Source organism: Simochromis diagramma, unplaced genomic scaffold (assembly GCF_900408965.1).
Source record: "Simochromis diagramma unplaced genomic scaffold, fSimDia1.1 OVJJ01000079.1, whole genome shotgun sequence".
In the NCBI taxonomy this organism is placed as follows: domain Eukaryota; kingdom Metazoa; phylum Chordata; class Actinopteri; order Cichliformes; family Cichlidae; genus Simochromis; species Simochromis diagramma.
Window position 1 is genome coordinate 3,582,856 of NW_024387075.1, and position 27,464 is coordinate 3,610,319.

At 39.0% G+C, this 27,464-nt stretch overlaps 1 protein-coding gene across 1 annotated transcript in view; it reads right to left on the bottom strand.

Moving 5' to 3' along the window:
* The window catches only part of csnk1g1 (casein kinase 1, gamma 1), a 36,350-nt gene extending 10,163 nt beyond the window's left edge, over nucleotides 1-26,187 (bottom strand). Inside the window, 12 exon segments of the mRNA XM_040045399.1 lie at nucleotides 2,179-2,289; nucleotides 3,360-3,467; nucleotides 3,548-3,696; nucleotides 3,881-3,965; nucleotides 5,881-5,966; nucleotides 6,078-6,168; nucleotides 6,170-6,313; nucleotides 7,382-7,533; nucleotides 15,990-16,059; nucleotides 16,947-16,987; nucleotides 17,174-17,584; nucleotides 25,941-26,187. Of these exon segments, the coding sequence (XP_039901333.1) occupies nucleotides 2,179-2,289; nucleotides 3,360-3,467; nucleotides 3,548-3,696; nucleotides 3,881-3,965; nucleotides 5,881-5,966; nucleotides 6,078-6,168; nucleotides 6,170-6,313; nucleotides 7,382-7,533; nucleotides 15,990-16,059; nucleotides 16,947-16,987; nucleotides 17,174-17,357 (1,221 nt within the window). The 5' untranslated portion in view covers nucleotides 17,358-17,584; nucleotides 25,941-26,187.
* Between the last annotated feature and the right edge of the window lie 1,277 nt (nucleotides 26,188-27,464).

The window sequence follows — 27,464 nt, forward strand, 5'->3', positions numbered from 1 at the left end:
TACACTGTTAAAAGGTGACCTCCAGGATTAATAGTTCAATCGATTAGCTTTCTAGTCCCTGGGGAAGAAACCCCAAACCATATCTACCGACATGCTTCACACTGTGTGTGTGGGTCTTCTCCTGAAAAGCTCTTTGGTCTGTGCCAAACACATCTACTCCTACTGTCTTTGATTGGCCCAGGGCCTAGTAGGCACAAAAAGACGCCTCATTCAGGCATCCTTTTTTACCCAAATGTTTAAATTTATAAGAATCCTGACAGGAGAATATGCAAAGGATAGGACAGGACCGATAGGATAAGACAAACTAGCAGTGCAGATGGTGGGGTAGTAAAGTGTAGCCAGACTGTAAAAAATTAAATGTGACTGTACGTCTACTCACACATTTAATTTCATTTCACATCACGCACTTGTTGTGGACCCACTTTATCATACGCAATCAGTCAGCAGCATTGCTCACACATGTGAGCCAAGGCACCATAGAGACGAGTAAAATCAAATCTCAACTTGAATTCCACTCAGTGTGTCTCTGTTTCCCAGAAAGGCACATCCCAGATGTCTGAACGAGTGTCTAATTACGAGCACACCTATTCAGTCTTTTTTTTTTTTTTTTTTTTACCTTCACTGAACTGAGAGAGAATTCCTGAGCTGTATAATGACTTTTAAGGAAACATTTTGTGCTAAAAAAAAAGATATTAACTTGGCTTCCTTCTGTTTTTTCATGATACAGGAAGAAAGAAAAAAAAAAAAAAAAAAAGAAAAAACACAACAGAAAGTCCCTGCCTGCCTCTTTAAAAGCCAAGCCTGTCTTGCTGATATGCTGACTTTTTTCCCCCAACACAAAAAAAGAAAAGAATCTGTGTTTATCTGTAAACTTCCAGGTTTACTTGCCCAAATATATGAAAAAAAGCCAACAACTTCCCCTTACACTTTCACCTGATTGAATATGTACGCATCAGTAGATCAGGATAATACACCTGATTGTGTACGAAATGTTGGAAAAAAGAACATTAAAAAAAAAAAAAGAAAAAGAAGATCTTTCTGTAACAGTGTAGCAGTTATCCTAAAGGAAATAATTTGCGTTTGCATTAAAGGACAAGAGAGATTTCGCTCTTTGATGATCTATACTTAAACGAGTTAAATAACTGATTCTGATGTGTAATATAATAAAGCCTGAAAAAGCCAAGTCTGATGACCACTGCGTTGGTCACAGCACCCTTTTCTCCCCACTGTGTTCACAGAGTGCCATGCTTCTACCAATGGCACTCCAGGGAATGATCTAGTTTCACAATATATGTATAAAAATGTTTACATTTCCAAACTATTTTTAAGTGAATGCCATTTAGTAAAAGGAATCCCCAGAAGCAAAACAAACCCTGTTGAAGACCGAGACAGTCTTTGGAATGGGCTAGGAGACAAAATTACTGAAATATGTTCCTTTAAGCATAAAGGCCTATAATGGTTTAGAAGCATGCAATTAGCTAGCTATGCCAGGTCGTTCTGCCATGCAGAAGGCTTCTTGATCTTGCAAAGAATGTCCAAGCATCATGAAGAGTTGTAGGACCGGAGATCAAAATGCCCCAAGAAGGGCTGCTGTTTATAAAGCTAAATCACACTTTCACCATCTGGGGTGGGTAGCACCAGATGACATGCATATGGTGGAGCAGAAAATTAACATTTCCCAGCCAGGGGCAAAAGGGTTGGAGGGGGGGGGAGGTATATGGTTGTAGATCTGTCTCACACATGAAGCTAAAACACTTAATAAATGCAATTCATGTCTGGCATAAAGCATTAGTAACTATATCAGTGTTTTGTGATTAATTATGAGCTTTTAGATAATGAAGATGAATAAAAATGCCAGTTCAGTAGCAAAATTATTTGCAAAATAATATGAATTAAATGCTTGAGTACTTTGCTAAACACGAGTTTCCTAAGTATTCATAGTTGTTTAACTCGCAAATAAAATATTTGTCTCAAAATAAGACTAATCCCTTGAAAATATATCGTTTCCCCAAGCGGTGGGGAAAACAAATTGTGTCACAAAAATGCCTTTGCGTCTTTTCCTTCCATTTACAAGCCATATTTATGAGTGTATTTATCTTTGTTTGGATTATTTGAGACAGATCTGACTCCATGGAGATTGGGTGGGGGCTGCCGGTTGATCAGGTGAGGGGTGTATACCTGCACTGAGCCCCCGTGCCTGTCCGCTGTCAGGTGGGAGGTCAGATAGGAGGAGTTTGCTTGGCGTGCGGGCTGCACCTCCCATGCTCCTCGTCGATCTGAGGCTGCTGTCTGCTTAGGAATCGGGGGTGGCGTCGGTGATGTGAAGGGAAGTGGGTTTGAAAGTGCAATGGGAAGGGGAGGGGGGTGAAGGAAAGATGGATATTTGGGTGTGCGAGGCAAGGTAACCATGCAAAGCAGCATGAGATATGGAGAAGAAAAAATAAATAAATGAACAAAATTGAAAAAAAAAAAAAAAAAGTGAATCAAAATCATAGCAAGGCTTCAGCCATAAAACTGAATCAGAAACTAATGAGCCTGAAGCCTAATGGAGCCAAGCTCACAGGTCTCAAACTTTGGCCTCAATCTCATTACACCTGAATAACAAAAAAATAAGCATGAACCACTAACAAGTAACCTATTTAAATGCTCAGAGCTTTATAAAGCCAGCAATTTATTTTCCAGCTCATCTTCATACCAGCAATGAATTAAATTGGATTCAAAGCAAATGTGTTTACACACGCAAAATTTTAGATCAAATTCAACCAGACTAACTAACAGCTATTCAAGTCCTTCATTTGTAGCATAGACTGCGACAATTCAACCCTGGCTCTGAAATTTGCATTTAAAGCACCCAAATAGCATCGAAAAGCAGGTGCACTGACTACATGGGCACAAAACCCATATATACCCAAAAAGTTCTCCCTAAGTGCCTCTATTCTACACTGTAGAATATGTGAATGATTACAAAGCTTTATTTCAGTCAGCCTTCATCTTTGTGGGCTGCTTTTAATTACCAGAATTTAGTTTAATTTAATTTATGGTCTTAAACACTTGCCAAAAGTTTATCTACAATATCTAAAGCGCACAGTAAATCCAAAAACACGAAGGCAAAGATGACTGGGATAAATTTGCCCTGATGCCTTTAAACTAATTTTCCAGCATTTAAATATACAGAGATGTTCAAAAGAATACTTGCATAGCACATCCTATTGTCACTGCATGCACATAAGCTTTGCTTGGCAAAGAGATCATCATACAGAGAGTAAAGGGAGTTTCAGGCTGTAATGCACCATGGGTCCATCCACTGGACCACAGCATGGCAAGAAGCAGTCTGGTCCCCATTGCTCAACCGGACGTACCTGGTTTCTGATTGGTGGGTGCTGTGAGGGTCGGTCTCTGTGAGGATGGCTCTCTCTCGTGACTGCAGATGCTCCAGAGTCTATATGGACAGACCCCACCGGTGTGGGCTGAGGGGAATAACAATGAATTCAGCTCTGCAGTCAAACAGGTGAAATTACTGACACGTAAAATGTGATCCGTTACTCACAATCTGCCTGCCAACCCAGTCGTAGGTGTAGTCAAAGGTGTATCCTTTTCTCTCAAACAGTTCCGTGAACAAAGTCCTCAAATATTCATAGTCTGGCTTTTCAAAGAAGTCCAACCGCCTCACATATCGCAAGTAGGTGGCCATCTCCTCTGTATTACACAGAACCAACAAGAATGTTCTCACCTTTCATGAGGATAAATCCGTACGAATTGTGCAGTGGGACGACATTTAGATCATTTTATCTGAAAAATCACGTTACATCACAGCCAGTATTCACACTATCAAGGCTCACAAGCTGATCCAAAAGTGAGATTACAGCCATCAATAGCATACCTGGAAAGTTCTCACAGAGGACCTCGATGGGAGTGTTTCGTTTTGTGTCTCCAATCTTCTGGTATCGTTCTTTCAGTGTGTCAGCCTGAAAAAGATTCAAAGCAAAGTGTTTTTTCTTGTTTAATGTGTCTGAAGTAAACGCTCTCTCTGAAAAATCAACTGAGCTTCCATGACTGGAGTATTATGTGTTTCACAAAGACACAGTTACAGCATGATACTACTGATCACTTTATTGCCATCAAGACCATTTAAGGCAGACCTTCCCAAAGTGTGGGGCCCGCCCCCTGAGGGGGGGGGCGCAGAGCCATTGCAGGGGGGGGCACGGTATGAAAAAAAAAAGGGGGGGGGGGGGGGAATGCTTGGACACTGCTAGCACGAGGTGCCCACACAAACGCAAAGCAGGAGATGAAGCATCGCTGAATATGTTTCCAAACCAACTTCATTCTGAGCCAAAGACTAGAAAATATGGTGAAGCATATCTTCCCTTTGGCTTCACCTGCACAAGTGCCGAGGTAGGTCTCCCCTGCAGAATTGGTTTTCCCTTCATCGGGAGCAGCGCTGGGCTCTTCAAATCACGGACAAACAGTATCCCACATTCTTGATTTTTAGTTCACACACACACACTTGTTGTAATGACTAACTACTCCTGACATTTTGGAGATGTTAGATCTTTATACAGTAAAGTTACAGCGGGATACAAATAACATCAGGCTGATCCTGCTACGATTTGGTCCCTCGGTTCAAATCACGGACTAACAGGATCCCACAGCTGTTTATGTTTTTAAACCCATTTTGCACAGAGAGGCATTTTTTGAAAAATGTATTGACAGCAATGTTGAATATTATTACACGGGGAAAAAAAACAACTACACGTAAAATAATCACACCGTTATGCCTTTGCCTTTGTAAATGGAGGGACAGTAACTGCGTGTGTATATGTAAGCGTGTAAAACCTGCAGATAGAGACGAAATACTGTTAATCTGACTATCTGCCATTCGGCAATTCATCTCATGTAAACAATAACGTGGCGCACAGCGTGATGTGAAAAAAGGCACAGACCTTTGACGTTGCGTGACCAACTCTGTATTCCTCGTCCACACGTAAACACAAAAAAGGAGTTTTAAAAATCTCAGTTTTCGGTGATTCGAAACGCCGTTTACATGTGGACGAAACAGCTGCGTTTTCAAAAATACCCGTGTAGGTGTGGACGCAGCGTAAAAGAGTTAGTAGTTTATTTTATTACTACCTGTAATTTTTAATTGTTTACTTAATGTTTGAGGTGTGAAATAAACCGCAATGGAGCAAAATAAGGGTGTGTGTGGTTGGAGGATGTGTTTGTGCGTGTGCGTGCATGCTTGTGGGGGGGCGGGGCATTTTTCTTGTAAAACAAAGGGGGGCCTAGCAAAAAAAGTTTGGGAACCACTGATTTAAGGTTTCTTGTTGCATGTTCAATCAAAGTAAGGAAATCTCAGAAAGCTGATTCTGTTCATCTGGACGTAGCGTTTTCAGTGGGAGAAACGTTTTGTCAAGTGATGAACAGAATCAACTTTCTGGGAGATTTTCAGGTGGTTAAGCAGAAAGGATTCAGAGTAGTAAGCAAAGAGGAATAGGAAGCTTACTGCTTCAATTAACAACCAACTGTACCACTCTGTACACATTAGCCTGAAGAAAAGCTTCTAAAGATTATGAATTTTGAACTGTGAGCACAAAATAACAGCTGGTTCATTTTCAACTGTAACCTTTGTTTAGTCTTATTTTTTTTAATATTCATTAAGAAAGACTTAAATGTGCCAATGAAGAGATAAACACAATGACAGCTGAAGTCTTCAGAAGTACATTTTCTCAGTCATTTTGAACAGACTTTCAGCACATGCCGCAGCTACTGATGGGTAAATAATATAAATTGCACAGCAACTCAGAGTGTGTTAGAATTTAAGGTTATACAATGACTAGAGTCCTGATGAAAGAATCTCGGAAACTGTCAATATACTTTACATACCTTTAGCCCTTGCCAAGGTAGACTCCCACGAAGAAAATACATGAACATGTGGCCCAGAGCCTCCAGGTCATCTCGCCGACTTTGCTCTGTATCAATAGATATGTTAACATCTCACTGACACAATTCAACAACTATGTCCCAAAGCATCTGTTTTACAAACAGACGTCCCAGAACAACAACAATAAAATCATTCTTACCTTTGCCTAAGTGTGTATTGATGGACATATATCGCGCAGTACCAGTCAAGCTCTTGTGCTCCCGGTAGGGAATGTGTTTTTTGGTCTCAGGGGTCGATGTACTCTTTGGCCAGGCCAAAGTCAATGATGTGAATGATGTGTTCCTTTTTATTTCCTTGCCGTCCAATGAGAAAGTTTTCGGGCTTTACATCTCTATAGATGAGATTTTTAGAGTGCACATACTCCATTCGTGAAATCTGGTGATGAAGAACACATCAGTCATGGTAAATGATTGGCCACTAAATCAGAGTCACAGTTATTGAAAATGGGTTTTTCTGCTGAACCAAGTTGACATTATTTTCTCAGTTATAATGAATTTCAGCATTATGGTTTATAAAAAAAAAAAAAAAGCACGACAACTTTTTAACACTTAAGGTTAACTTGTTGCACTTACAGTGGAATCACTGTCTTTTTTTTAGGAAAAAAATTAAAGGTGAGCAACATAATAAATTCATAATGTGAGGTGGCTGCGATGCAGTCTTTAGGAAACCTCTGTGCTGAGCTTCTATGTAGGTCTTTACATTTTTTTCAGAGGATATCTATATTACAAGAGCACTGCAGTTTTTGTGCTGACAAAATGAAACGTCAGAAATTTTGATGTGCATAAGGCGCCTCAAAGACGGGGTTTTTACACCCTCTGAGCTGCTCAGACTTGATGTGAATCAGTGGTGGCTTTGCGCTTCACGACAGCTTCCAGTCTACCCAAATCTGCCCAGAAGAATGCATATACTAACAGATTGCTAATTTGCATAGTAGGTAATAGGAGACTCACTCTCCACAAGCTCCAAGAACCTCAGGTATTCAGGCAAGACTTATAAAATCAGCTATATGGACAGTTTACTCAATATGAATCATTTTGTACTGGGAATTCTGGAGCATACTATAAAATGTAAAGGCTTGGTGGATTAAGCCTCTGAAATATCCAGCCAGGATAGTTTTTGAAACAAGGGTCCATTCCTATAGTATGAAAATGGATTGTACTGAAAATATGTCATTAACTGGAAATGTAAATTGTGCTGAACTTGCCATGCAAATTGTTAAACTACAGTAAACATTTTATTTTTTGATTATGAACTTGTTAGTCTAACTCCAGCTACTATATTAAGTAGCAAATAGTTTTGTGCCATTTCTGCATATAGGTAGATGGTGATTTGAACCATTTCATAGAAATTTCAGAGTTTTTATGTTCAATGTATTCGATTTCATCAGTCATAGTAAGTGAGTAGAAGTTTTTGTGATGGTGTCATACAAAGCTCCAAACCCACCAGCTGAATTGCTATCATTAACACGGTCTTCAGTGAAAAGGTCCGGTCGCACAGGTCAAAGAGGTCTTCTAGACTTGGGCCAAGCAGCTCCAGTACCATGGCATTGTACTTCCCACAGGGCCCAAAGTAAAACACCTGAGGCACACCTTCTGCTAAAATACGAGGAGGAAAGAAACAAAAATTACAAGGAGACACAAACCCAGTAGTTGCCTTTATACATGTTATATATTTTAAAGTATCTAAAAGAAATCCAAGACAACTCTCAAAAGCTGGGGTAGTAAACACGACATACAGAAAAAGCTCAGTGTTTTTCATTTGTATACAGTATTTAAAATCTGTTTATTATTCCCGTCTCCCTTGACTAATGACGTTTCCAACTTGGGTCCAAGGTCAACCATAAGAGGCCCTCAAATGGACCGATAGGAGGAGGAGCACTACGAGGTCGTTGAGGACAGAGAACGCTGCTAGGTAAACATTAACCGTGAGGTGAAATACTGTGCCATTCTGCCTCTGCAAGCTGAAAACTAATCTTTTCTCTGGCTCATATCACAACCTCCCAATTGAATTATGATCTGTCTGCTCTACTCACTCTCACTGCTCAAAAATCCTGTCCATCTGTCAACCCGGCTCTTATTTTACCTCTTGCCACAGTGTAATTTAGTCTTGGGTGATCAGTCCGATGCCACTGGAACTTGCATAAAGGCTAGTGCTCTTTTACTTCTTTGTATGTGTAATCTGGGAATGAAAGCTCCTTCTAACAGTGAAACTTGGAAGAGAGAAAAAAAAAAAAAAAAAAAAAAAGAGCAACATGTGCACTGATTTCCTCCTGCAGTTTTAATTTCAATTATAGGCACAAAAAGGCTGCACATCACAGAATCTAAATATATATTCCATCTGCAGGATTTACAGTTATATGCACATGCAATCGTAATTGGTGGTACATTTGTATTCTTTGTTGTTATCCTGACCACCGCCTGAACTTTAGTTTCAAAGAACAGGAAATCAGGTCAAACTGTTAACTGCCTTCAGGGAAGCATGACTCAAAGTTTGGCTGTGCTTACTTCTAGTCAGATTCCTATTAAAAAGGTCCTCTCAAGAAACTTCAAAGGGAGATCCAATCATAAGGACCTTGCTATAACAGAATAATAAAGCTATACTCAGTCCTTGGACATACAGTATAATTGCAAAGTTCAAAAAAAAAAAAAAAGAAAAAAAAAAGAAAAAAAAAAAAAGGATCCTAAAGTCAGTCTTTCAATCATCAATCATCTTTTGCATCTGACTTTGAAAGTAACCGTCTTCTTTCTTGTGTGTGTAATGCAAGTATGAAAGTATATATGTAGATTAGATACATATGTAGATTTAAAATGCATCCATCATTAAAACTCCTCTCATCCAAACAACCCCTAAGCAAATAGTTTTATAGTGAAATCTAACAAAGCTCTAATAATCCCTTTAAACACAACACTGAAATGTAAATTTGCATCTCTCTTTCAATGGACAAGCTTGAATAGAAAAGAAAAGAAAAAGTTATGGACAGGATGTCAGTCCCCATTATAATGGTTTGGTGTATTATTATTATTATTATTATTATTATTATTATTATTATTATTATATGCCATATGAAGGTGTGACGACACTTTGTTTTTCAAAATAATGGCAAAAACAAACAAAAAGCTAAATACAAATAATACTGCCAAATTTTGTGCACTGATGTATTCATATTAAACATGTTGCTGGAGACATTTGGCTTGCCAGCTGGGTAATGGGAAATGCACTGCAGTATGAAAGGTGGCATAAATGCTGTCAGCAAGCATATGGGCATGTAGGAGTCATGCTGCGCTCCATCCTGTGCTTCTGGACACCATTATGTAGTTCTGTGGGTTGCTAATTGTACCATAGGAATGAGTGGCTTGAAACCCTGTGTGCCTGTGGGAGGCCTAAAAATGTGTCAGATTGGAGATGTGCTGTAAATAAGTTGATAAACAGTTTTAAACAATATGGATCTAGCTTTTAACTAGCAACAGGGATGGTCAAACCACCGTTGTCTACAGCACAAAAGTCAAACAAAGATTAAAGACTGAACCTTTTTGTCCACAACCACACACAGCAATTCCACAGGAAAACTCAAACGCTGTTGGAAGCTACCAATTTTGCAGGTACCACTTCTCTCTTTCAATTTTTGTAAACATAAAGATTGCAGTGCCTGCTCTGTGTGCTCACCTGGACTGTAAGAGTTTCTTCAGTATTTGCACAAAGCATAGACAAAGTCTGCATTTTCAACAAAGTGGACGGGATGCAAAAGTGACTGAATACGGAGAACAGCACTGAGGGATTGTTTTTATTAGAGCAATATTTTGAAGGAAATATGCACCTAAAACCTGCACGAATCTACACATTGCTCGTGAATGCATGATAAATGAAGACAGCTCATCCTAGCCAAGACACACTCCCCCATTTATTCACAGGTTGTGACACTGAAATCTGTATGTGCAATTTTTCAACCCAAAGTCAAGGATCAAGTCTTCCACAGGACCAAAATGCCACATAACTGTCATTTCTTTGGTAGACATGCGTTGTAGACCAGATTGCACAACAAGAGTGCTGAAACGTATCACAGAAAGACTTTGTAATCAGGTTAGAAGAAAATGAATAACTGTGAATATCTTACAGAAATTAATTTTGGATTAGTGTGTGACGCTTTCTGTGTGAAGATCGCATGTTCTCCTCATGCATGCGTGGGTTTCCTCCCACAGTCTAATATAATGCAGGTTTGGTGAATTCGTGACTCTAAATTGACTGTAGGCGTGAACTCCCTTTTCTCACTATGCTCTGTGTGTGTGTGTGTGTGTGTGTGTGTGTGTGTGTGTGTGTGTGTGTGTGTGTTATGTCAGTGTTGTGAGAGACTTTATTTGTCCAAGACTGTACTGCGCTACTCGTCAGCCACTGTAAGCTAGGAGAGACTCCAGCCCGCCATAACAGGATAAGCAAATCAAAGACTGGTGGACAGATTTTTCCACTGTATATTACTAATGGGTGGGTTTTACTGAGAAAATTGTGAGCAGGCTCCTCGTGATGGTTCTACAGCAGCTCCACACCAAACTCCTGGAATACAGCCAGCTCCTGCCTGATGCAAGATTTTGCACATCGTGCAGATCCATCTTTGATTGGCTGCCTGCACTACTGATATAGCCTGCAATTGGTTGCTCAGCTCTACCCTCAAATCAACATCAAGCTGGCCCCTTTCAATTTCTAACAGACGTATTTGCTGGCTTGCTTCTGTTGTTCAGTGGCTGCTTTCCCTAAACCTGTGCAGATGGCTGTCAATGTGCTCATTTGTTGGACCAATTATTTGACTACTGTGGCATTTTGTTACACATATTTGCATTTCACCTGTAAAAGCTCTACAACCAGCATATAGTTTTCGCTGTTTTATTAATTAATTTGAAATAAAGTCTGGATTCTTTTAACGGTTTCGTGAAATAAATATCATTGTTAACAAAAAAACAAACAACAACACTAACATGCTTTTCCATATTTTCAGTCTACATACTGTTATAAATGGATGTGGACATATTTACCAGTAATGCATGCATGCATGCATATATGCGAGTAATGCTTGAACTCTGTTAACTCTCTCAAGGCCATTTTTTTCTGCTCTTAGCTCTGTCTGATGTCGTAAAGAGCCTGATCTCTCAGGCACACAGAGAGGCAGCCAGTCATAAGAATGGAAAACAGGGAGGGTGGTCTTAAAGATGAAGGAAATAAAATGGTTTGTGTCAGTCAGAATGAAGTAACGGTCTGCACTCAGGTCCAGTACAAGATAAACAAGGATAATTTTGAACTGAGAATTGTGCAAAGCCACTCTAGGAGTTTAAATGAGGATAATGAATCCCCTTGAAAATGCTGTGCTTCCTTTAAGTGACAAGAAATCAACATCTGTAATTATACAGCAACTATGGTGTTAAAAACAAACATTATACTCTATCATTCTATGCAAAAATAAAAGCTGCAGGAAAATCCTGTGGTTCATTTCGATCTTTAAGTCTCCCTTTAAACACACTCAAGAACATTGGGCTCTTTAATTTCTAAAAGCACACAAAAACACCACTTTATGGTTTCTCTAATCCCTCATTTTCTCTAATTATTTTCACTCAAATCTAACTGTGTAATGAAAGAAGCTCAATTTTCTTCAACATATATCTATGATTTCTCATAAGTGGACGGACACACACACACACACACACACACACACGATAAAACCTTTGGCCTTTTCTTTACATGTCGGTAACATCTATTAAACTGTGTCACCATTGGACATGTTTACTCGTTGTGCCCTGCAGTGCTTACAGAGATGGTGTAGTGTTTCATGACGAGGTCTGCCTGCCAATACCTTTAACAGCTCAACAATCTCCACCCACCCCTGAACAAACCCTCACGCTCTTAGAAACATTTTTGCCCTCCTCACAATGCTGTGTCATAATCTCACTGGCTTGTAAAACCAAAGCGATGATGCACCCCTGATTGCGATGGCAAATATTAACTGCAAGATGATGCATGATTTTTAATTGAATCATCCTCATTAATATCCAGCGATAGTTGTTTATGCATCAGATAACAACACCTGACAGAGCAGCTGAGTCAAACCACATTAATTCATAAAGACCCCATCATGCAGACATTGTGATAACCACATTGGCTGAGAGGAATGTAGCACAGTACACAGCCAAGAAGAAATGAGGTCACGTTATCCCATCTGGAAGAAGAGGACAGAGGCAGGTTAGTACTAAGAGAGGCAGACCCACTCTCTAAATATTTAATGAGTTTCCGCACAGTTGGCCTTTTCCAGCCCTTGCCTTTGCAAAACAATAGCCATTATACTCCCTGTCGGGTTATCACATATGCATGTAGAGCTCCAAAAAAGCACATCAAAGATCACCCACGACACAAAAAAAAAGGCTTTTATTTTCCATGACAAACTGTTACTGGGGTCATCCCTAAACACTGTAACATCCCTATGTTTTAAAGAGCACATTAGGTAACAAATTAAAACCAAACAAAAACAAAATGACCTCAAAAGCTCGTTTGGGTCAATATATCTGATATGTATCCATTATTATTGTACCCATTTTACCAAGACAACTGTGGATACTGTTTTAAAAAAAAGATTTTTCCATAGTTCCATTGTTTCTAGCCTTCACACCCATTTCCTTTAGTACCAACACTTAAAAAAATGACTTAATTTCATTCTCTGTGGTGCTCATTTGATCCTGCCAACATTCTTGCTAGTGGTTGCTGTAACAGTGATGCGTCAGCAAATCCTGACTAATCTTTTATGACAAACCGAGAAGTTGTCAGTTATTGCTTTGCATTTCATTCTGAAAGCTAGATAATAAGATTTGTTGGGCATCTGGATAGTCTGGAAAAATAAAAACGGCTGGCAGTGTGGGTACCATTAAAACTAAAATCACTGTTTCATACTACGAATCAAACGGTGCAAGGGACAAACTGTAGGCATTATGAGTGAATAACAATAATAATAACAACAATAATAATAATAACAATAATAATATTGTTGTGTTTTAGGCTGCGGGGTAATTGGGGTTTTTTTTAGTTCCTTGAAGTTTTTTTTAAGTTAAGTCCATGACTAACTGGTGTAACTGGTTACAATAGGAGAACATTTACAACCTTAAGATTCACATTTCCCTATGAAACTGAGAAACATCAAGACAGGCCAAAAAGCAAGTGCAAAGATTGAGACTTAGACTGGCCAGATTTTTGAAAGTACAGGTCTGAATGAATGTTATGCTGCTTTGCCAAATATGTAAATAACCAACTCATTGCTAAAAATTCACCATGTCAGCTTAATCAAACAATGCAAGCGTTTTCAGTTTTCAACTGCACAAGCTACTTAGAAAAAAGGAAAGAAAAAAAAAAAAAGAAATATATAAGACTTGATAATATATATATATAAATATATTAAAAAAATATAGCCTCAAAATGATATCATGATTAATAGTGTGATGGAGAAAGAATAAAATAGTGGAACAAGACAAAGATGAAGACTAGTTTGAGACCATTTCAAACAAAAGAAAAAGCTAAACTTTTTCTGATGCCAGTAAAAATATACTATACCAGTAAAACTAAGCCACTGTTGGACAATGAATGATTCGTTACTGTCCTTTTCAGTAAGTCACAGAGTTGTATGCAAAAAACTTTGTTCAGACAGCTGCACCATGTTCAGCTGAGCATGCTGCTGACTTGCATTTTGAACACTCAATGGTGGAAGACAAAGGGCTTCTGAATATAATTTCCACTTTCATTCCCAGGTACACAGTTACTTCAAGAACTTACTTCCTGAAAGTAAACTATGAAGAGGTCAAAAAGCAAAAAAACAAAAAAAACAACAACAAAAAAACAAAACAAAACCGCCCTTTATGCTTGTTTCACACTTGAGCAGGGGTAGGGCAAAGGCAATTCGCAGGCAATTATGGACTGACAGTCCACCAGCACAGAGGGTTTGTTGTCATACAGCCAGTCTGTGGGCTACTCTTACTCATGCTGTTGATGGTCCATCAGCCAGCCACAGAGAAGAGCAAAGTTACAACATACAAAGAGCTTTAAAACAACGCATTTCTGATCTTTGATTTATTTTTTTCCCCACGCTTCTCCCACTGTCACTCCATTCCCTATTTGAGCCAACTCGTCTGACGATTAGGTCAGTCAAATCCTGATTGATTAGGACATGCAGCAGAGATTTTGGAGGACTGCACTAGAATACGTTTGTGGTGGGTGTTAACCCCTAACTGACACTTCTGTGAGACCATAATTTAAGCTTGCAGGAGACTGAGCCTTGCACTCCCTAGCTTGAGCCTCGCTACAGAGGCGTATCTAGGGGTGATGTTTCACATTATTCGTAAGGATTGGTGAATAGAGACCCACAGACTGATAACAATGCTTCTGACGAGAACACACGCTGCATATATTGGAGATTAGGGCTGCGCGATATGACCAAAACCTCATATCCCGATATAAGACATTTATCGTCCTGACAACGATATAAATCACAAAAATGTAACATTTTATGTAAATTCTGTGAATCTCGGGCAACTTGCGTGAAGTGTTTCCAGCTGGGCGTCCTTTACCTGGAGTCCAGTGTTTTAACGGATGCATGAAACGATACATTTTTAGACATAAGTTGTAACGGCCACCATTTTCTTTCAAAGTTTGAGTCTAAGGTTTATTTTTTAGCACCTGACGGCTCTTTTTTGCTTCTCATCCATAAACTCTCTGCATACTCTTTCACGTGATTCTTTATTTTGAAAAGTCTCAACAGGACCTTGAGCTTTATTGTGAAAGGTTTATGTGGGAAAACAAACAAGCGGACAGCGGAGCCACGCGATGGTTTTACCGTCGTTGTTGCTAACAACACGCGCTTGTCGGTCCGTAGAGTGGTTATATTAAATATAAGAGAAAAGAGAACTTTAAGAAATTAATATAGCCGCTACAGTGACCATCAAAACGATGAAAAAAATATTGCCGTAAACAGTTTATTTTACGACACCATGAAACAAACGGTAGCGTCATAGGAAACGATAGACATTTTTATATTGTCATCCGATATATATCGTTATATCGAACAGCCCTATTGGAGAATGGCTTGAGGACGGTCTTGTCAAATTCGACATTCCACCACAGAAAGAAAAAGCTGTTGTCCATGACAATGGTGCTAATGTTGTAGCAGCTGTAAAGATTTTGGTGGAAAAGCATGGACGGGCATCAGCAATTAGATGGCATTCACTGAGCTAAAGGATAAGCAGCTGCAAATGAGCACACCACAGCACATGCTTCAAGATGTAAGTACTCACTAGAATAGTATTTATCAGGTTACCCAGGCTTCTGGAACAAAGATGGCTTGTGACTGCTGCACTGTCTGACCCAGCAGTGGCTCCACGAGGAAAACAACACTATCTTGATCTGAAGCCTAAACAGTAGAACCTGACTAATGAACTGAGCCAAGCCCTTGAGCCAGTTGAAAGGGCTACAGTAATCCTGAGTGGGAAACATTGTGTTACACTCTCTGTGCTTCAACAACTTGCCCAAAACCTGAAGACGTCCATATAGAGTTGAGTTTTGCGACTTCAGAAGCAAGGTCCGTTCAGGCTCATGTGCCTGAACTGATCACAGCAAAATACAAAAAATATTTTTCTGTTTCAACCTGAATCTCTAAACAAGTTCTTGCCACCTAATGAAGCATTATAGGTCCAAAGCACAGCACAGACTCTGGCACTCACTGCCAAAACAGAAGCAAAGCAGCCCAATGGAAGTGAAAATAGAATCCACCTTTCATAGTGAACTGCACCTCTGGCAATACTATTTTCACCCAAGGTCACTGTTCAACATGCTTTCTATGCACGTAGGCATTCATCCAGTCATATACACACTCCCGGAGATTAAAGTCAGCTTAATTTCAATATGTAACCTGAGAAGAGTAATCACTTGTTGTGGAAATGATGCAATCTTTAGGCCGATCTTCCAAAACAGTCAAATCACTATCATGAAGTCACATAAAACCACCAGACGGGAGTAGCAAACAAATCTGTGACCTTACCTGCAGTTCCAAGTGTTTTGTAGAACCGGTACTCTAAATGCAGCTGTGGTGCCCTCGACTTCACTGGTTCCTGAATGGTAAACACATCAGACCAGTGTTCAATAAATCGGACATAAACACTGGAATAAATGCAGTTTTAATGCTATGAATTTCACCTTGCAAATGTTTGTGTATGGGCCAATACTCAGAGCAACACTTCAACAAAACATCACATTTGAGCTAAAGAAAAATAGTTTGAATATACTTAAAAATATACCTAAAACAGTCACTTTGCTGTGCCCCCAAATTCTAAACTTTATTTCCAGTTAACTGTTCTGAACTTTCAAACTCAACACACTTTAAATTGAAACTTCTTTTCTTTTTTTTCAGCTCAAGTGTCAGCACACCATACAATAGAGCGAGTAGCTAAAAGCCATTTGGTTGGTAAGCTTAATACGTTGATTCTGTAGCAAATTACAACTCTCTGGTGAGCAATAATAAGGGCATGAGTCAGGAGCCATGATTTCCAGTCCAGCAGCCGCTGGAGAGACACGCCTAGCTGAGCATCTACACCTCACTCACATTTCTCCTCAAGAACAGTTACAACACTACGATTGCACCACTGCAAATTGCAGTCAAAATAGCCCATCTTAAAATCACTTTAATATCAACACCTAATACTGAACACAGAGGAAAGACTAACAGTAAGCATCTGTTTTATTCTGTTTTCAATGTGCTAATCATCTAGTTCAGATTCTCATTATCGCTGACTGTTATATTCAAGCAATTACAATAAAGCAAACCATGCTTTCAATGTTTTCTGTACCAACATTTCTGATCCTACTATTACTAATTTCCGTATTGGACCTTTTTCACATAATGAAGCGCTTTAAAAGTAATGACTTTAGCATTAAAATTGATTCTAAAAATCATCTGCAGATGTGAGAAGTCAAGCAGTAAAAGCAAGAGTGCACTTACCAGTTTAATAGCTACATACTCATTTGTGTAGAGATTTTTTCCTGGAATAAGACAGGAGAGCAAAAGCATGGTTCAGATGTTTTAAAAATAAATTACGCTATTTTAGAGAAAAGATAACTCTGTAATAGATTAGATGACATACTTCCAGCAACCTTTGCAGCATCCATGTCTGCTAGCAAATCATGTCCTGCATAAATATTTTAACATTTGATTGAGATTCAGCTTACCAAGCTTCAATTCACCAAAGTTTCCACAACCGATCTTCTTGCCCACACGAAAATTTGGCCCCACCATGAGAACCCCAGAGGAGCTGGAGGAGCCAGATGGCCGCGACGGGTGTCCGCTGCGGCCTCCCTGGGACACTTTCGTGCTCCTTTGTCGGTCGCCATACTTGTCTCTTTGCTGATCCATGGTGAGAGCAGCACAGGTCAGCAGGAGCCTGGAGTGATGTACAAAAAGGCCTCCTGGGCCGGGCCCACCACAGCCACAGCCCTGGTCACTGGAGGTGCCTGGATGGTACAGTCACTCTCATGGGACAAAACTTGATGCAGCTGACCGACACTCCGACCTGTCCTCACCCTCACCTCTAAGAGATGTTAGGCCTCGACATTTGTCACAGGAAGGAGAAGGTGAAAGACCTGTAACAAACAGCATATGGCAATACATAAGATATTACCCTTTAATAAAGAACATTTTACCCTGATTAAACTCTTAAAAACCTCATTGCATCAAAAAGAATACAGATGATCACAGATTAAAATGAACCAGAAAATGAAACTCAAATGTTTAGGTGTTAGATATTAATTTTTTATGTTTTCTCTACTGCTATTATTAGATGAAAAATCTAAAAAAAAAAAAAAAAAAAAAAAAAGAGAGAAAAATCACACTTTACTTCATGGGGTTATAATACAAAAGGTTTTTTAATGACAAAATGAAAAATCCAGACTACATGTTAGGTCATAAAATTTCACTGATAGTGATTCCTCAACAACAACAACACATAATCTAACTTCCCCATAAGAGACCAGGTTTAACTCTCTTTGAAAGTCGTTTACAGGCTGTTAAAAAAGAGAAAAGAAAAAAAAAAAAAAAAAAAAAAAAAACTGTGTTTACAAGTACACAGTGCTAAACAAGGACAAATGGCTCACTCTAACAGGCTGCTGGGTGAAGAGATAGTAATCAGGTCACAGTGGTCATAGAAAACACAGCAGGTAGTTTGAGCATCAACACAAAAACCTTAAGTCATAGTTTGTGTTTCTGAAGGCATCTCACCACCCACAGCTAAACCCCGCCAGACAAAGTCAGAGGAGAATATTATGTAAACAATTATATAAAGCCATGTTGGCTTGCAAGGGCACCGAAGCTCAATTTGATGGACACTGATCCGATTGTTTTGAGCACTCAGTAGAATCCTTTTTGGTTTTAACTTCTTTCCTTACACGATTACATTAAATTATGAGAATTCAGGAGAAAAAAAAAAGCAGTTAATATGCATTGAACAATTACTTATGGCATATGCTTTTTATCAACTGCAGGCCTCTTGGGAAAATCCTGTTAACCATTCTCAACAAATTATAACACTGCTGAAGCACGACAAAACGTTGCCTGTTAATTAGGCCGATTGACTATTCTGCTAATTATTTACTCAAAATACCTCTTCAATACTGAAAACAACTTTTCATGTTTTGAGGAAAAACATCAGCTACTACTGTTTTCATGGCAATGCTGTAATTCCTGAGCATGGAAAAACTGCTGCTGAAAGTATTTGTGTGTGGGCTTCTGGATGACTCACGCTCAGTATTGCCTGCACAGATCTCAGCATCAAAGACAGCTAGTTTGCTCTCAAGGGCAACTGTGCAGTGTTACTATTACATAAAACCAGGAACAGCGCAACATCGCTATAAAACAAGCTTGCAGCAAGGCCCAATGGTGAGCAGCTTCCATTGTGCAAATAAGCATTTTTAGGCCTCACTAACCCAGCATGCACCAGGGTTTACACCAGCTAAGCTAATTCGAGCTACTTAGCTGTACCTCTCAACTGCATCTGGGGCGACTGTGGCTCAGGGGGTTGGGACGCGTATCTGTAACCGGAAGGTCGCCGGTTCGATCCCCGGGCTCTCTGTCCTGGTCGTTGTGTCCTTGGGCAAGACACTTTACCCTACCGTCTACTGGTGTTGGCCAGAGGGGCCGATGGCGCGATATGGCAGCCTCGCTTCTGTCAGTCTGCCCCAGGGCAGCTGTGGCTACAACCGTAGCTTGCCTCCACCAGTGTGTGAATGCGAGAGTGAATGAATAGTGGCATTGTAAAGCGCTTTGGGTGCCTTGAAAAGCGCTATATAAATCCAATCCATTATTATGTTGCTCACTTTTACAGTGTTTGTAATGAAATGATCTAACAGATAATACATTTTCCTTTATTGTTAACTGCACAAAATGTTTGTAACTCCAGTTTAGTTGAACTAAACTGTAGTATTTAATTTCTGTCTATAATTATCACTAATTCGCTGGTGTCTGTCAATCCATGGCCACTTCTGGCTCCATGAACAATAGTATTACAAAATGTTAACTAAGTATTTAAGTCAGGATTTCACAACAGTTGATGAGGGTAGGTCCATCTTTTATATACAGAGTGTGTGTTCACGCGAAAACAGCTGCACTTTACTACTTTACGTAAAATCACAGATAACTACAAAACTATACTTGGCCTGAGCTAAACTGACCTTTGACCATTCAAACCTTTTATACCAAGCTTTAATTACAGTAAGCTAAACTGTATTCAAGTATAGCATACTGTCCAAGTAAGAGAGCCATATTTTTGCTTGTTTTTAGTCAGTTTATATGAAGGTTTCAAAACTAAATTTCCAGAAAATATAACATCTACAAAAATTAACCACATAACAACATTTGAATTCAATTTTTTAAAAGACATGGGTGGCTATGTGAATAATACACGTTACACTGATGAAACCAACTTGAGCTAATCTCATCAGTCTGTCAGTCTAGAGGACAGCGCTCTGTATAAAACTTGAACATAATTTGATCCTAACTGAGTAAGTTTGTTAGTTTTTTTCTTTCCTTTTGTTTCATTTTTTTGGAGATAAAACATAAATGTGGTCTGTTTTATAAATGTATAATTTATTTTAGCCAGGTGCACTAGACTACCATAGATCATCTATGCTATAAACATGCCCTGGCATGCCTAACCTGAGGATTACCATGTAGAAACATCAAAGGCACAAAATAATTCACGCTGCAAAAAAGACTTTCAATCTTTAACAGCAAAGATGCACAGCACTAAATACTGTAATAATTAGCATTTAGTTTGGTTTATTAACTGTACTGCATGTGTTTTTCCTGATTAAAGGAAAAAATAGCTGAAGAGGAATAGGTCACATTATTACAAAGGTATCTCTTATGGGTCTAAAAGGACCTACAAAAATAAATCTTTTTTGAGCGATATTGGTATTTATTACACTGGACACATTCAATCTGTGTAGATGAATTTTAGTCAATCCCTAATTAATAAAGACGAGAACAAATTTAGGGAATCTACTGGATTGTGGGATACTGTGGAGAATCAACCACTGTGAAGACCTGCGGTCTGAATAAACGGAGTCTTTAGTTGTGATGTAAGGATGGGAATCCCCTACCTTTATCCCGCTGGAGGCACAGTGTCTACTGATAAATGAAGCTATGTTTGAGGATACACACCTTCTGGCATCCTATAAAAGTAAATGTACTTCTTAGAAATAGATGAAAGGAAAGGAGTTTATAATATCAAATCCCAGATTACTGATTGAACTGTAGCAGTCAAAGATGTCATGTATTGAAAATAAACAAAAAAAAGTATAGGTTGCTGGTGCTTCTTCAAATGTTTTCTTCTAAATAAATACATAAATGAATGAAAAATAAATCTCCTGTCTACAATAGTTACTGTCTCGTGCCTCATGGTTCTTGGCAGAGATCAATAAAAGGAACAGATATTTTCAGACATAGGTGACTAACAGACACCAGTCAAATCTGAAACACTCTTAATGAGAACTGATTCTTGTTTCCCCAAACGCAACATTTCTGGCAAGATGAGAGAACTACTGAACTACAGTGTACATGTAATATTATAGATGTATATATTACATCCATAATAAACATACTACAGTTTCACAGTGGCTAGTAGAGATGGGCTATGTGAAGATCTGATATTGCTAACAATTAGCACTCAGTTGTTTGGATAGCCGATGCGGGGCAGCCTGTGTGGGAAAGTCAGACCTTTTGTTACAGGTATTGATAAGCTTTTATTGGTAACAGGGCCATTATCAATTCTGTTTACAGGTTAGGTTCTTCATCAATGACCTTGTTGATTCCTGATCTTTGTACAGTAAAAAGTAGGCCTAAAGGAGTTTTCAATGACAAAGAAACAAAACCTAGAACACCTAGAACAAAACCAAGGTGTATGAAAGCTTCCCTGTCATGACTTTCACATCAGCATTTTGCTTCTCTATTTTAGCATAAATGTGTCTTGTTGCAATAGATGTTTTAAATGTAAGATATCATTCAAATAATAAATACTGGCGACTTCTCCAGGGTGTAGACCATAGGGTCTTGCCCTAAAGTAGCTAGCAAGCAAATAACCAAAAATCATTCACTCTCCGTAGCTTTACCCCAACATCAACAATCAGGCCTTGTGATCACACAAACGCAAAACTGGATAAGTAAACACAGAGGTTCCAAGTCTAATATGAAACACATACTTTTAAAGTGGTATTGCTGAGTATGACCAATCAGAAACATTGATAATTCTAATGAAAAGAAGCAAATAATTTTACACAGGAAAATAAAATTCTATAATTAAAACAATAATAATTAAGAACTTAAACACATGGTTCTGGGCAGAGAACCATTTGAAAACAATACAACTATTGCCCCAAAGCAGGGGACCAAGTGCACATGAAAGGAGTAGTTTAACATTAAAGGCAATGTATGAACATGGGGGCGTTAAGCTTTGCTCTGAATTGAAAACATCTACGACATCAATAAATTTGGACTATCTGAAACCAGGAAGGAAACCTGGCAAAAATGAAGACTGTAAGTTATCACACTTATCAACATTAAATCTCTTTAATTATTATAGAAGAAGCAGTCGGATTACAATTGTTATTCCATTCAATTAATCTTTAGCCTCACTCTTTCAGCTGCAGCCTTCATGGTGTTTAACAGTCTAAGAGCAATTCAAGAATAGCTATAATTCAAATGTAGGCTTAGTCTACATGAGAATTTAATATAAGGTTAATAAGTACAGATCGGTGTCCGGCATTAGGGTCATTAATTTAAGGCATACAGTACAAAATTATTTAAATGTTTTAGGCCTAAAAGAAAAAAAGCAGGTCACTCCTAAGAATCTATATTTCTTACTGAAGCGCTACTGAAGACAAAGACTTATCAAAAACCTTTCTATCTGCGCAAGGAGGTGGTCTGTGATATCATCAATTTGTGGTGACACCATGTTCTGGAGAACTGAGACTTCTTAGCTGTTAATCTCTTATCTCAAGTAAAAGATCAGGTTAGGAGGCAAACAGTGAAAAACCAGGGTAAACCCAAAAGCTGTATCACTAAGCCACTAATGTTGCATCATAGTACTGTCACCTGCCAGGTTGTTAGGCCCTGACTGATCCTGAGACCGAGGTAGGCGGCAGCCTTCAACACACAGGTTTAGCTCTAAAAACCCTGTAAGGTTTTCTTCCTGTAGCTGGAGCTGGTTAACAGGCGGCTCTCTTTCAGTAATTTCAGCTGGAGCTAAATTAGGGAGCATGAGCTTTTAGTCAGCAAACCACTGAAAAAAGGAAGGGGGGTGCAATTGATTTGTAGCACAAAAGAGTAAAACAAAAACAGCTCCTTATCATAAATGAATGCAAAATAAGTAATCAATTACCCCAAATATTTTGTTCTCAGTTATTGGATGCTAAAAATACTTTTTTATTTTTAAATCATTAAGCAAATTTAGGAACTCAGCATCCATCTTGAAACAAATCTGGTGGTTACTTTGAACCACCTACCTAATGAAATGAGCCTTAATTTCCATAGTTATTGAGATGGCGCATTCACATGTCTATAATCATAAGTAAAATCCTTAATAAAAACATAAACCCATACACTTGCAACATCTCTGAAACAGCACACTATGCTAAATATTTACTACCACAATGTATAGAGAGTTATACCTGACACCACACAGCTGAAACAGTCATGTAGTGGCCTGTCTTGCTGCTTGGGTACATGGATCATCCCAACACCCTGACTGACTGACTTGATAAGCTTGGAGAAACACATTAACAGTGGACTCAATGTCCCTCTGGACCTAACGTACAACTTCTTTCGTAAACAGAATAGTGGCGAACGGTCTAATGTAACATGTCAAAAGAAGCGCAAGATGTAGTCTGAACATCTGAGAGGACACTTGATGCTAATCATATGATATGAGTTCAACTACATATATTGAGAAAATTATGATTTTGATTGATCATCAATCAGTACTATTTTTTGACCAGATGGCCAAACTCCAGCAGATGCTATATTTAGTTTTATCCTGCACTAGAACAGATTAGCAGTAAATGCAGCCTCCCTCCTTATGAGGGTATTGACTTTGTCATGGCACAGCCTATGTTTTATGATGTGCTCATTTGCACAATGGCATTTCATTAGACTGCATTAAAGCTGTCAATATTGTAATTATTCTGCTCCAATTATTGGGTTCAATAAGAAAATTTAAAAAAACCTCATACATATTTTGGATTCTTATACACCAATGTACAAATTAGATTTGCCACTTCCTTTTTAGCTGAAAATAAATAACTGCAGTCACTTTGTAACCACTAAACTAAATCTCAGGATGCGAGACTTACAAACGATCCATTTAATGCACTTAAACCTTTGCATATTTTGAATACTTAAATGCTACTCTGTTCAGGTAGGGCAGACTGTCTCCACAATGGGGATATCCTAAATCTTCACAACTCTGAATGACGCTCACTGTGCATGAAGAGGAAATGTGTCATATTACTGGAGATGCTTTCAGAGTTGAGTTGTTGTTGCTGATCTCACATATCTGTCACATCACTGATATTCTCTCAGCTGAAAATGTGCATCGAGGCATTTTATTTTCTAGTTCTAATCCAGAAATGATGAAGGAGGAATGTGGCATTTGCAGAAATATCTAAGTAATGTATTATGACGGCATGTTTTCAAAGCCGCTGAAATATAGAAATGTGGAGAGAATCAAAAACTAATTTGTCTGCAGTCAAATCAGAAGCACAAGATTTTATTGGATTACCATTTACTGGCAATCAAAAGCTTAGGAAACTTCATGCAATTGGTTAATAGGCAGCTTTAACACTCAGAACTATTCAAGAGTACTTTTCCTTCAGTATCACAGTCAGGAGGCACTGAAAATATATTTGAAAAACCTTGATTACAGTGCACAAATGTGCCTGTCAAAATACTACGAGAAACCGAAAGATGCTTCAAGCTGATTAGCATCTATTAAAAATTACTAATCTGTTGACTTTTTTTTTTTTTACCATTTTTTATGGAAACATAAAGGCTCTCAGTGCAGTAATTAACCTTCAGTAGAAAGATCAGCTTGAGAGGGGGGCCTGCCAACAGTGCAGACTCCTACTGTGGCCGTGCCAGCTAAAGGCTGCTGCCTCTCTCCTTAAAGGCAGCAGCTCTAATGAACTAGAACTGAATTGAATTTTTATAGTCCATGTTCTTCCTCCTCTGAGAATTCACACAGTAATAACAACAATAAATAAACACATAAAAATAAATTGTAAGCATGGCAATGTGATATTTTTTCCTTAGGTTTGAACTAATGATTGTGCAAATACTGCAAGATCATCAAGAGTGTATCATGCAATTGTAAATTCACCAGTTTGAACAAACATGTTCCAGATGCGAAAACAAGTTTTTAAAAAAAACCTAATCTATTTGCACTTTGCTTAAACGTGGACCTTCCTAAGCTGTGCAAACAGTTAGCCTGAGCTCTACACAAACTATTTCACATCATTTATCATGTTCTCACGATGACTTATACTAGACAATTGTTCAACTACTAATATATCAATAAAATGTGACCTTCAGAGCTGCTTTACGGAGCATGACACGCCGTTATTTTATTGCAAAATACCGATCACAAGTCATCCCATATTGATTCAGTAGCAAGACACTTTACTTTAAGACGGTCCACGTGTATTAAAATATGACTAGTAGCAAAGAAAATGTACACTGGAGGTACACACAGAAGTAAAATTTAAACTGACTTTAATCCCGAGCGTGCGCATCTGGGACGACCAGACCAGATCCAGTCCAACATTTACAACTGTGCCGACGACGAGCAGGCTGACAGGGGCCCTGGGTTCAACCTTTCCTATTGTGAGCATCCCTCACCTTGTAGTAAGCAGTCAAGGCACTAGGTTTTCTATGTGAGGAAGTGCTGGTTAGAGGCAGCTGAGGCTGATCGATCCTTTACCAGCAGGCCTAAGGTTAAATCAAAACAAGGAAGAGAGGTGGCAGCTGCACGTCAGCGTTTCAAAGCCAGCCGTATCATTAGTGTCGGTTACGTCGAGCAGTAGGTAAACGAACCATCAGCTTAATAAAATTACCTTCACGCCACCATCAAACCAGACTGACCAGCCATAAAGCTAACGTTAGCAAACATTACTTAGCCACAATGGTTGGACTGGCTCAAAATATAGTGTGAGAAAAATCACAGGATGGACGTTTTCATGTTAATTATGAAAACCGAGTAGTTTTAAAGGGCAGCAAATGTAGCACCCCCTCTCTCTGCCTGGTGTCAACGCCTTAACTAGCACCTACTGATGGCTAGGTGACAGCTGGACCGAGTGCAACAAGGAAATTAGCTCCGTTAGCAGCGAAAACATTAGCCAAGAACCAAAAGCCTCCAACTAAATGCTGCTTGGCTAGCAAACACCTCAGGCTCACCTTCGCTGTGGGAAATCCAGACAGTCGGGGCACAGCTTGTCGTTTTTCGCAACGAAAAACTCAGACAAAAACGCCGCCTGTGATGGGGAGGTTTTCTGTGCTGCCCGTTGTTGCTGTTGTCTCAAGCTAGAACAGCCGAGCGGCTCTCTCCATTCTTCGTCTGCCTTCGCTGCTCGTGAGAGGTTCGAGCATACCGGATGTAGAAAGACGGCACCGCCCGCTTCACCACGCACACTTCCAGGTCACACTGACATTGGCTAATTAGCGATGAGACCATTGACTGTAAAATCAGTCATTGGTCATCTTTATCTAATGCACAAGTACATAGTTGTGTACCCTTATACACATGCTCTACAGAGAAAAGAAAGTTTTATAGTTGAAAATAGGGGCATCTCAATATCAACCATATATATAATTTGTGCTATATACTGGAATATTTATAATTAACCTATTTACGTATATTAGAAGTATTTTATTAGATTTTGTAACTTAGTAATATTTAATTAAATTTAGTCAGTTACAGTTATTACTGTCTGGGACCAGCTGTGACCACATTACTTTGTTATCATGGATTAATAAAGTATTTTGATTATTTTATACAGTCATTGTGTAATGCATTACTGTTTTTAGCGATGGACTTGCACAAATTCTGGTGCTTGAACTTCCACAATATGTGAAATATAGAGCAATTTCAATTAAATTCGATTTGATTCACTTTCATTTAAATAGCACCAAATCACAATAACAGTCACCCCAAAGTAAAAACACTACAATAATACACACACACACACACACACACACACACACACACACACACACACACACACACACACAAAAACTAAACAATCAGACGGTCCCCAATGAGAAAGCACTTGGTAACAGTGGGAAGAAACCTCTGGCAGAACCCGGCTCAGGGAGGGGCAGCCTTCTGCTGTGACAGGTTAGGGTTGAGGGGAGGAAGACAGGACAAAAGTCATGTTGTGAAAAAGAGCCAGAGATTAATAAGATTGACAGATCCATTATTTTTGTGAGTCTAAACAAATCCAGCATAAAAAAATTGTGTTGGTACTTTTGTCAATCAGGGAACTCAGGGTTGTTTTATTCCTTGAAGGGATGTAAGTTGTCTTATTACAAGGATGCTAAAGAGGGTGGTGTCAAAATATTGTGGCACTGCTTATATGTAATTTCTGTGTATTTTACACTCTAACTCATTTTAACCCAGTGCCATAACCTTCTACGTAACCTGATATGCACCTCTCAAGCAATGTAACTACATGTCAGATTGATGCATACCACAACGACTTGAATGACATGGTTAGGACGTAGCTTTCCAGCAGAAGTCTAAATCAAGCTTTATAAGCCAAGACTGGAGCCTAGCGCAAACTTATTATACAGACTAGCCCCACTCTGACACCAGCCCATTGGTAATTTTTATTACACTGTATTGCCCAATCAAGTCTCTTAACACAACCCTCCCTTACCTCGCTTGTGCACCCTGTAGAATTTATTTTAGTGTGGAAGATG